This window comes from Phymastichus coffea, unplaced genomic scaffold, assembly GCF_024137745.1.
Source record: "Phymastichus coffea isolate CEN01 unplaced genomic scaffold, Cenicafe_Pcof_1.1 PCOF00054, whole genome shotgun sequence".
Taxonomy (NCBI): domain Eukaryota; kingdom Metazoa; phylum Arthropoda; class Insecta; order Hymenoptera; family Eulophidae; genus Phymastichus; species Phymastichus coffea.
This window is the reverse complement of record NW_026706865.1, coordinates 130810-142499: the sequence shown is the minus strand read 5'-3', so window position 1 is coordinate 142499 and position 11690 is coordinate 130810. Positions and strand designations below refer to the sequence as shown.

At 43.1% G+C, this 11690-nt stretch overlaps 2 protein-coding genes across 5 annotated transcripts; one reads left to right on the top strand and one right to left on the bottom strand.

Moving 5' to 3' along the window:
* Positions 1 to 235: 235 nt before the first annotated feature.
* LOC131665805 (aryl hydrocarbon receptor nuclear translocator homolog) lies at positions 236 to 6532 on the top strand. Of its 4 annotated transcripts, none has more exons than XM_058937936.1 (12): positions 236 to 602; positions 902 to 950; positions 1870 to 1950; positions 2208 to 2368; positions 2632 to 2952; positions 3014 to 3217; positions 3291 to 3482; positions 3569 to 3727; positions 3787 to 3937; positions 4006 to 4193; positions 4266 to 4646; positions 4724 to 6532. In XM_058937936.1, exons 1-12 carry the CDS (start codon positions 563 to 565, stop codon positions 4927 to 4929), a joined length of 2133 nt encoding a protein of 710 aa, XP_058793919.1. In that variant the 5' UTR covers positions 236 to 562; the 3' UTR covers positions 4930 to 6532. The 4 variants fall into 4 exon arrangements, with proteins under 4 accessions (XP_058793919.1, XP_058793917.1, XP_058793918.1 ...); XM_058937934.1 differs by having other exon boundaries at positions 902 to 1727; XM_058937935.1 differs by having other exon boundaries at positions 237 to 602; positions 902 to 1727; positions 3321 to 3482.
* LOC131665807 (U3 small nucleolar ribonucleoprotein protein MPP10) lies at positions 6451 to 9906 on the bottom strand. The gene is made up of 5 exons (XM_058937938.1): positions 9814 to 9906; positions 9007 to 9494; positions 7625 to 8945; positions 7435 to 7543; positions 6451 to 7358 (listed from the first exon to the last, which is right to left on the bottom strand). The coding sequence occupies exons 2-5, from the start codon at positions 9087 to 9089 to the stop codon at positions 7015 to 7017; spliced, it is 1857 nt and encodes a 618-aa protein (XP_058793921.1). The 5' UTR covers positions 9090 to 9494; positions 9814 to 9906; the 3' UTR covers positions 6451 to 7014.
* Between the last annotated feature and the right edge of the window lie 1784 nt (positions 9907 to 11690).

Below are 11690 nucleotides of genomic sequence, written 5' to 3'. Positions count from 1 at the left end.
CCATATAGGACTATGTATTTCTAGGGTCCTATTCTGAAAAAAAATTTTGTGGTAAATCAGTTTGTCACTTCAGTTTACCACAGAATTAATCACTTTAGATGTGATAAATGCTTATGACATGTGCTAAAATTTTTTTTCAGAATAGGCCCCGTGCTAAAATTTTTTTTCAGAATAGGCCCCCTGGTCTGCTGGCCTGATGATCTCTCAGCGTACTCAGTCGATAATGCAGAGTAATTGTGAGTGGGGCGGACTCGATAGCTGCAATAGCGAGCGAATGGTGGGAGGTGACGTCGCCGCCGCATGCTATGCTGTGCGTTGTGGCGGAGGAGAGGGCGAGTCTGGAGTCCGAACTTCGGAGTTGTCCGCTGTGGACTCTGTCTCTGAGGTGGCTGGAAAGTGGAAAAAGAAATACGGAAATACATACATATATGCATAAAACTTCAAAATGGCGTGGTCTGGTGTGTGAAGACGTCAGTGTGTTTAGTGCATCGTACGCAAAATAAAGCAATTTTGAAAGAGACAAGGACAACGAACGCTGCATTTCATAATACACTCAAGCTGAATGTTCATCCAAATGTCCGCGGTCGCCCATTCTATGCCAGGTAAATCACGATCACACAAGACGACGCACAAAGCAGTCTCGTGCATAACCAAGATTCAATAACAATCTATTTATACTTATGCTGCTTATTTGCTCTGAAACTTTTTTGTTGTTTGCTCGAAAACGAAAGATCGAATCGAATGAGAAAAAGAGAGAAAGAGAACAATTTTATTGCCGAGGCGAATGGCGTTGCACAAGGCTGTGGCTTGCGAAATGCGATATTAGTATTACTCGAGGTAAAATGTTTAGGGCAGAATTCTTCAATAAATGAATATGTATATATATGTACACTTTTTGCAGGTAGCAATACGAACAAACTCGCACAAAATCGTAACGCCGAGAGTATAGGGTAAGTTTGACATAATTCTGCCTTGGGGTGACGATCATGATTTGACTGTTTGCATATCAATTTCATTATATGATTGTTGGTCAATGATGCCGAAAAATCAACATTTCTTGTTGATTAATCTCTAAGTAAAAGAGTAGTTGTGGTTGATTGAATTTGATTCGATTTCATGGTAAGCAACAGAGTTATTGGTTCAATCATTGTACAGTATTCTTGACTCGGTTAAGTAGAAGGAAGGCTTAATGAGCTTATGCATGCGATTGCCATAGTAGAGCTTCATTGTAATTCAGTCTAGCAACAATTAGTCATAATATTGAGCTTGTGGGTCGAGGGTTCGGATTCATGGTAGAGAATACGAAAATCAAAGGGAAAGATGGAGGAAAGATTGTCGATGTCGAGGTGCCAAGATAAGGCGACGAGCGCAAGGTGGGGAGTGGACGGCGCCGAGAGAGAGAAGCAGAATGGCGTGTACAGGTAAAGGTATACGACGGGATAAGTAGTGGGAGCAGCGGAAGAATCGGTGGCGACGAGTCGGGGTCAGTCAGCGGTAGGCGCTGGCCGGCAAAGCAGCTCCGCGCGTGCGGCCCCCCGAGCCCGGAAGCGGCCGACTGGCGAACGCGCGATGTACGCGGGCAGCGGCGCTTACGAGGCGGCCTGCGAGCCAGCCTACCAACTGTACCCCGGCGCCGGCGGCGATTTCCAGCAGCAGCCGCAGGCCCAGCTGCTGGGGCCCGCCGCCGCCGAGATGCCGCCGGACTCGCCGCGCTCCAAGCGAGCCAGGTACGGCGGGCGCACGGCGGCGCAGCCTCCGAGACGCCGCGCTTCCGCCTTGCCGATCCGGCGACCTGGAGCGCGGGGCGCGCAGCGGCGCGGCCGGTGCTCGCTGCCCTGGCTCTGGCCTGACGCCTGCCATCTGTTGTAGATCCGATGAGGACGACCCGAGCTCGGGCAAGTACAGGAGAATGGACGACGACAGCATGCAGGACAAGGAACGCTTTGCCAGGCAAGTGCCGTTGTCGTTGTTACGATGTTGGGGTCGAGCGCGCCGATCGCGGCGCTGGCGCGAGCGAGTGCATTAGCTCGGGGGAAGGACTCGGGTCGTTGACGCGAGCGCGCCGCGCTCGCCCCCGCCGCGGCGCGTGCACGTGCACGCGGACGCTGCTGGCGGCGGGCCGCGCGGCTCGCGCTCTCGCGCCGTGGCCAGCGTGGGAACGCGCGAGCCTAACGCCTCTTGTTGTCTTGTTGTCGTGGGCGGCGCAGCCGGGAGAACCACTGCGAGATCGAGCGTCGACGCAGGAACAAGATGACGGCCTACATCACCGAGCTGTCGGACATGGTGCCCACCTGTTCGGCGCTGGCGCGCAAGCCCGACAAGTTGACCATCCTCCGCATGGCCGTTGCCCACATGAAGGCCCTGCGCGGTGAGTAGACTGCAGCTGCAACAGGATGTCACTCGCGCGGAATACCAATGCGAGCGGCCGGCCGCTTCTTGGAATCGGGAGCGTAGATAGCATCGCCGGGCGCGAGACGTCCTCTCCGATTCCTGCGTCCCGATCCCTCCGCCGGTCCCTTCACCCCCCGCTCCAGGACTGCTCGCGCCGGTCGTATGCCCGTCACGTTCTCGAGTCCGGGCCACGTGGCCAAGCGCGCTGCGTGCCGCCTTGTACAGCGGTCTGATCGACAGGAACGGGCAACACGAGCGCGGATGGCACTTACAAGCCGTCCTTCCTCACGGACCAGGAGCTCAAGCACCTGATCCTCGAGGCGGCCGACGGCTTCCTATTTGTGGTCAGCTGCGATAACGGACGTGTGATCTACGTGTCGGACTCGGTCGCACCAGTGCTCAATTACTCGCAGAGCGAATGGTACGGCAGTAGCCTCTACAACCAGGTGCACCCGGACGACGTGGACAAGGTGAAGGAGCAGTTGAGCACGGCCGAGCCGCAGCATGCCGGCCGCGTGCTCGATCTCAAAACCGGCACCGTCAAGAAGGAGGGCCACCAGTGTCAGTATGTGCGCAGCCGTCCCCTTCCACCGCATACTTACCGGCATTTCCACTGTTGCAGCCTCGGTGCGCCTGTGCATGGGCTCGCGACGGGGCTTCATCTGCCGCATGAAGGTAGGTAACCTGCAAGCGAGCGGCGACATGGCCGCAGCCCACGGCCTCCAGCGCATGAAGCAACGCAATTCCCTGGGGCCACCGGCACGCGATGGCCAGAGCTACGCCGTGGTCCACTGCACCGGCTACATCAAGAACTGGCCGCCCACCGGTGAGTACCCGTGTACTGGCGCGCGCGGCCAGCCCTCAACGATACTAACTCGAGGCTGACTCGTGACGCACAGGTGATTTTGTTGCTCCGCGTGTGCCCCCAGGTGTGGGCATGCCCGGTGAGCAGCGAGCCTCCGTGCCGGGTCCTAATGACGGCGTCGTGGGTGACGACGTGCCCACCCACTACTGCCTCGTGGCCATCGGGCGACTGCAGGTCACCAGTACACCGAACACCAGTGACCTCGGCGGCTCCAGCAGCAATAGCGGTAAGACTTTCGTGTCGAGGCCCCGTCTCCGACCGGCCGCCGGCTATCCTCCCCCCCCCCCCCCCCTCACTTTTTCTCTTTTACAGAGTTCATTTCGCGCCACTCAATTGAGGGAAAATTCACTTTTGTCGACCAACGGGTGGGAGCCATCCTGGGATACAGTCCATCTGAGCTCCTCGGCCACCCTTGCTACGAGTTCTTTCACCCCGAGGACCACACTCACATGCGCGAGAGCTTCGAGCAAGGTACACCTCTCACCCTTCCACCGCTGGTCGCTTAACAGCTTATCTTCTCTGTCCTTTAGTACTCAAACTTAAGGGCCAGATGTTGTCTGTGATGTACCGCTTTCGAGCCAAGAGTCGCGACTGGGTCTGGCTGAGGACCTCAGCGTTCTCCTTCCTCAATCCCTACACGGACGAGGTTGAGTACATCGTTTGCACCAACACCACCGCCAAGTGAGTGCAGCTGTTGCCATTGTTGCTGTGTCAATCGATGCTATTGTCAATGGGCGAATGCACCGCAGGTCGCTGCATGGCGCCGGCGCTGGTGCGCCCGAGGGCCAGGCTCAGCCCGAGAACGAGGTGGTCTCGGCCTACGGCCAACCTAGTCTGGACTACGCTCTGGACAGCAGGCATTCGGCTAGGAACCCTATGTATCCGGCAGCCAACGCCCACCACATGATGCAGCACGCGAGCGGAATGCCCACCGCAGGTGACGTTGCCGGCCTGCACGGCGACTCCTTCGCACCAGCCCACGTGGCTAACCTCGGCTCACCTCTTACAGGACCTGCGACCCAGGCACCGCCACAGCAACCGCGGCCATCAAGCACGCAAAATGTTTACCCGAACTACGAAACCACTCAGTCTCCCATAGCTTATGGCTCGCCCAATCAGCAAAACACGCCATCAGCGGTGCTCAATAGAATTCAGAAGCCACCCGCGAATACCTCACCCACGCCGGCCGTTCAGCAGGCGACGGCAAACTGGCCGGCTATTGGCCGGCAGCAACAGCAGCAGCCGGTGGCTTGCGAAGGCTACCAGTACACTCAATCCAGCCCCTCGAGGTCTCCGAGTGGGCCAACTTATACGCAATTGAGTAGCGGAGCTAGGACCCCGGCCAACCAATATCACGCAGTCACAACAGTGCCTAATAACAATACCGCCGGTACTTTTACTCTTTCATATAACCTGCGCGAACATAGCTATTGTTACTGTTACTGAAGCTGTTGTACGTTGCCGTAGGAATGTGGAGCTGGCAGGGGCAGCAGCAACACCAAGGTCCCTCGCAAGACTCCACTGGTCAGCCTAATGCTCAGGTGACTGGGCAACCACAAGCAACACACCCTAACGCTACTGGCCCATCGGGACCCCAAACCCAAGAGTTATCCGATATGTTGCAAATGTTCCAGGACCAAGAATTGGGCATTTTCAACGCTAATTTCGAATGAACTGATCGATTCGTTTAGCGTACCAGCCTCAAACTGCATACTCGATTTGTTGCAATCGAATGATTCATTCTTTCTCATGATAACGTCCATAATTTTTTTTTCTTTTTCTTTTTTTTTTATAAATATTTTACAAACATTCTCCAATCCACGAATGTATTGCGAATGAAAAGAATGAATTTGCATGAGACTTTGAGTGATTTGCTGATACAACTGCGATAGGTTTAAGCATTATATATAATATTTGTTGAGTCGCGAGTGTTCAACAGCTCTTGATCATATGTTGATGTAGACGTATAGTGTATATTTACATGAATTTTCGGATCGAAGTTTCGAACTTTCACAGAGTTTATTTACTGAATAATCGAAATAAACTGCCCGGGAAAAAAATTTTTGTTATATATTAGTTACTGTACAAAACGAATTTTCAAACTATTTTTAAACCATGACTTCAAACTCGCTTCTGCTCTAAGTTTAATTATTATTATACATCTATCTATATCAATATACGCTCGAATTCATTTCTGTTTGATCACTCAGCGATGTATAAAAAAAGTATTATGCGAGATACCACCATTTTAATGCACTATTTAAAATCAGTAAACCAAAATAACTTACGATGAATCATCGTTCAGAGATCTTATTTCAAAGTCCAAAAATGTATACAATAAAGGGAAAAAATCGGTTCGTCGTTACGGCATTGACAAGGTTAAATAACGCCAAATAAAATTCTAATGAGTAAATTGGATAGTCGACAATGCATCTGATCAAATGATAGAGGCACTGTGATAAAAAAAAAGAAAAAAAGGAATAGTATCGGTCTAAACATATCCGTAATACAATGGACATAGCAAAAAGAGACTTATTTTTATCATTTTATACCTTTCTGGTAGCCAAACCATAATTGGGGAGAAGAAATGAGAATTTTTTTCCATTAGCGTAGAATAAGTACTGTTAGAGGGACGCTTGATTGTGCTCTATAAACTAAAATGTCAGCTGAAAATTTCGCTTTACAATTTTTTTCTTCTGAAAAGCTAATGCACAAAATAATGCACTTGTAATTTAATATAAAAATATTTACTTGATAATTTTTTCATACACGTAAAATTTATTGGTTAGATGGATTAGATATGGATAAATAATTTGGTTCAATTGTTATTGTAAACTATAATTGAAAATAAATAACAACTTTTTTGGAATTACAATGCTCAATCAAACAAATGCAAATTGATAAAGAGCAATATTACCTTAATAACTCGTCGACAATACTAATTATCAGTGAAGCATAGATGAATCTATTTTTTCTGTTTATTATGTATCTTTGGAAATATCTATGGTGGCAGTTTAATACATACGTTAATAAAAGAAACAAAATATAGGAGATACTGTAGAAATTTTATAAAAATTTTTATTCTTTGATTGACTTGCTTTTTAAGGTAAAATAATCTTAGAATAAGGAATTCAGCTCGATTATGTGAAATTATTATTATAATTATAAACGGTGCAATCGTTGTAGTCTCTCTCTCTCTCTCTCTCTCTCTCTCTCTCTCTCTCTCTCTCTCTCTCTCTCTCTCTCTCTCTCTCTTTATTAAGATATTCGTAAAATTCATCACAATACTTTTATCTTAAAGGAAAGCGCATTTTTTAACCGACACGCATGGCGTAATTTCTTATCTTATCAAAATTATACATAAAATATCTAGGTTGAACTAAAAATCTGATCCTAATAGCTAGGATACGTGACTCGTGTATTAATGCCATTGTAAAATAATAGCATTTCAAATTATTCTTGTCACTGCTATACTTTTTAGTTAGATATGTAAACAAAGCAAAATTTAGTTAAATAAACCCATTGACTTTGTTTATTACTTCACTGTAAAAGGCTTTACGTGAACGGAATAGTATGCATATTTTAGATTTTGTACATGTACTTGAAGCGGTTGTCTTTGTGTATGCATGTGTATATTATTCAAGAAGATAAACTTTTTATCTTGCATTAGTAAATTATTTATTTTTTTTCCTTTACAAACTATAATATATTACTTTAGTATGTTCGCTCCAGAAAATTAATTATTAATAAGTATAAAACTATAATTTAAGTTTAACTGCGGATAGGAGATTTTTCTTTTTCTTTTTACTTGTACTTATTTTTGTATTAATATTACTTGAAACTTGATCTTGTAATTGAGAAAAGAATGCAGTAGACGATTTTATTGCCTTACCAGCAACACTGTCATTCATATTTATAATATTTCGTCCTTTTAATTGTTTTATTTTATTGTTTAAAGATTTTCTTTGCTTGAAATTATCGACCGATTTCTTACTTTCATTTATAGCTTGCGTCAGCTGTTTGAGCTTTTTCTTTCGTCTTGCGCGTTTCATGTCTGTCTTTGTTCTTTCTGATTTTCCAATTAGATCACCCATTTGCTTGGCTGAAAATGAAAAAGAAAAAAAACATTTTCAATCTTCTACATTAATCACAAATAAAAATATCAAATATCAACTTACATTGAATTTCTTCTGGGGCAAGCAATGCAGCCTCACTAGTTGCCAGTGGAGCAACTTCTTCCATATTAATAGCAGGTACATTACTGACAATTTTAATTTCTGGTTTTGCCTGAAAAACATATGTTTAAAATTAAAGTATAAGCAGAAAAAGTACTTATAATATATCAAAGAACAGGTAACATTTTCTTACTGGTTTTGGTGTGTAATGAAAATTCGATAAAGCATCCAGTTTCATAAATAAGGAATGCATAAGTTCCCTAATTTCATTATATTCAGAAGGTTCTTCCACTTTATCATCACTAGTCAATGCTTTATCATCACTAGTCAATGCTTCTCTCTGCTTTATATATTCATTTTCATAAATCTGTGCCAAACTTTCTTTACTCTTTTCCTGATTCATAATTAATTTTTTCTTATATTCCATCGGTGTCTCAACAGGTTTGACTTTTTTTTCAACATCATCCCAAGCTTTATCTTTGATTCTAGTCCTGATAATATCTTCTAATTTCATAGTTGTTTGCTCAGTCATTGCAGGAGCAGGTCTTGTCACTTGATCAAATTCAACGTATTCCTCTAGTAAAGAATTCATTGGTCTATCTTTGGAACTGACCTCTCCTTTCAACTGCCATGGTTTGTCGCTGACTGCCTGATGTTCTAATTGGTATATTCTCTTTTCTAATCTTTCTTTCCTTTTTTCCAGTGATGATTGCATTTTCTCATGGGAACCTTCATTGCTGCTATCTGATTCATAAAAAAGTTTACTATTTCGAAAAACAGTGTCATCATCACTAGTATCTTTATCATTTTCAAGACTATTGTCATTAAAACCAACAATTACCATGTTATTTTCACTTGTATTCTGCTCATCATCGCTACTTTCTGGACTATCAAAAAAGTCAGCATATTTGAATAATTGAGCATTTTTAATATCATCATTTTCTGCAATCTCATCTTCAAAATCAGAAATATTATTGAATAAATCAATTGACTCAAGCTCTTCCTGTTCGGAATCCACTTCTTGCCTGATACCTCTTTCCCTTTGATCTTCCATTTTTAAAAACCTATTCAACTCTTCTATTTTAAAAAATTTATCGTCTACTTCATTACTTTTTTTTTTTCTTTTTAACTTTTTACAAGATATTTCTTTTGAAAGATTTTCTTCAGAGACGTTATCTAAAAGTTCAACCTCATTTTTATCTTCATACTTAGATATTTCCGATTCTGACTGAACCTTTTTACTATTTTCATTGCCTAACAGTGCAACTATCTTTAAAGGTAAATCCCAATTCTTACAAGCCAATACTTTTGAGAAATTTTTTATGCTTGTTCGACTAAATTCTTCATTGTTTTCAAGTTCAAGCTGCTGCCAGATTTGTTCTGTGTCAAAATCTTCTATGATCAACTCTGGTAAAGCTTTGGTATTTGTATATGTGGATGATTTTTTCTTGAATACTAAATCGTATAAACGTTTTGTAATTTTCTTTAAATCATCAGCAACATTTTCTTGAATGCTAAAATATAACGAAGTCATATTAATATACGAAGTAGGAAATATAACAAATAATTAATCACCTCAAATAATGCTCTGGCTTTTTGGTGCAGTGTTGGATGGTTTGATGAACTTTTTCCAATAATGATAATTCATTTTTCTGCATGATTAACGATTAAGATTGTCACTAAGAACGTGAAAGATTTGTAAACACCACGACCCAAACTATTTAAGATACTGACCGACGTAAAAGTAAGGTTATAAAAGTTCAACACATGGCACTTGTGCCACTTGTGGCGGCCTCATGGTTGGCCAATTTGCAATTAGATGGCGTCAACGTTGTATGTATGTACATACCTACGAGTGACAGGACCACGAAAATTTTATACAGGAAACTAGATCTTAAAAGCTGACAGCTAGATTTGCTTTATTAGAGATAATCGATAAACTAATTATGCTATTAGATAATTCATCAAAAAGACAATCATGTTCTCTTCTACCATTTGTTAGTTCACCCTTGTAAAATTCTTGAAAAAAATGAAGAAAGTCTTAGGTGCTTAGGTTGCTGCACCTGTACAACGTGCGACATAAGGGTCTGTCTCCATAGGGCCTGCCTGAGTCCGTCCGAGCCGGCCGAGATTTTTTATGGGCACGCCATCTCTATAATTTCGTATCCAATGGCGAGTTTCATAGTGAATGGCTGCGTTTACATAAACGAGCCCGATCGGACGCAGCCAATACGAGAAACGCATGAACACGAAATTATAGAGATGGCGTGCCCATAAAAAATCTCGGCCGGCTCGGACGGACTCAGGCAGGCCCTATGGAGACAGACCCTAAGGCTCTCTCTAGATAAGATCGGAGGGTCAGAAAACCACGCGATATTTTACCATAGTCCGCTGTTTCGCTCTTTTCCAATTTTGTATTAACAATAGTTAAAAGCAATTTGGCAATAGCATTGTGATATATCGAGGTCGAAATTTGTAAACGCAGTTGATTAGAAGAAAAAATTATATAAATAAAAATAATGTTGATCTATAAAACTACACAAAAATAACAATAACAATGAAAAAAGTTAATTTAGTAAATTAATTAGTTACTTATTCTTCTAATCAACTGTGTTTACATGTTCCGAACCCAACATATCACAATGCTATTAACCATTTGCCAGATTGCTTTTAGGCCCCGGTCCCATGTACTGTACGTACAGATGCGGACGGATACGGACGCGAATCGTAACTCTAGTAACATCACTAAAAATATCTAGTTCGATTATTTAGTACCAACACTACCGGTAGTGAGCAAAAGTGACTGTTGTTTAAAACTGTAGCGCCGAACGTACCACATTTAATGTAACGCCTATCTAATCTTTACATTATTGCAATCTATAAGATGGCAAATGATAGAGAATTGATAGACTTTCAACTACAATTAATGGAATTAGGCCTTATTTTTATGGAAGTACTGGAATATATGAGAAGAAGAAGAAAATATATATAAATGATATGTATTAATCATCCCAAAAGCCTTTTCTAAATTAGCATACTCATCAATAAGCAATATTCATGAAAATTTGAAAAGTAAATTGTAGACCTCACATTTGAACATTAAATGTGGTACGTTCGGCGCTACAGTTTTAAACAGTTACTTTTGCTCTCTACCGGTAGTGTTGGTACTAAATAATCGAACTAGATATTTTTAGTGATGTTACTAGAGTTGCGATTCGCGTCCGTATCCGTCCGCATTCATACGTAGCTATGGAATCAGGGTCTTAAGGCCCTCGCCACATATGTATGCGTATACGCGCGCATACGAGGGCGTACAAACGCGTACAAATTGCTAAAAATTTTGATAGTGCCAACAACAGAAAGTTACTACTATTCCTCGCATGCTCAAAACGAACACACTTACTCCCGGAACAAACGTATATCATAACGCTATATTATTGAAGGTTATGATACGTTTGTTCCGGGAGTAAGTGTGTTCGTTTGGGGCATGCGAGGAATAGGAGTAACTTTCTGTTGTTGGCACTATCAAAATTTTTAGCGATTTGTACGCGTTTGTACGCCCTTAGGGTCTGTCTCCATAGGGCCTGCCTGAGTCCGTCCGAGCCGGCCGAGATTTTTTATGGGCACGCCATCTCTATAATTTCGTGTTCATGCGTTTCTCGTATTGGCTGCGTCCGATCGGGCTCGTTTATGTAAACGCAGCCATTCACTATGAAACTCGCCATTGGATACGAAATTATAGAGATGGCGTGCCCATAAAAAATCTCGGCCGGCTCGGACGGACTCAGGCAGGCCCTATGGAGACAGACCCTTATACGCGCGCCTATGCGCATATGTGGCGAGGGCCTAACTATTGTTCATATAGAATTGGAACAGAGCGAAACAACGGACTGTCAAAATACCGCGTAGTTTTCTGATCCTCGGATCTTATATAGAGAGAGCTTCATCTAGAAAAATTCATGAAAAAAAATGATGACGTATACTCTTATACATAGTGTTTATATTACTCTTCTGCATATAATATCGTTTCCAGAGGCAGGATACACGTTGTAACGGATATAGCGGCCTGCATACTGCCTGATGCATGAGAAGTAGTGATGTTCGATTATATTCGATTAATCGATAAGCATTCGATTATTTAACAAAATATTCGATTTTTTTTCTCGATTATTTTGAAACTTGATTATTACAGCTTCGATTATTTTTTGGCCAATAATCGAATCGATCTGCACTTTGTGCAATTTGTGTTTTGCGCATGC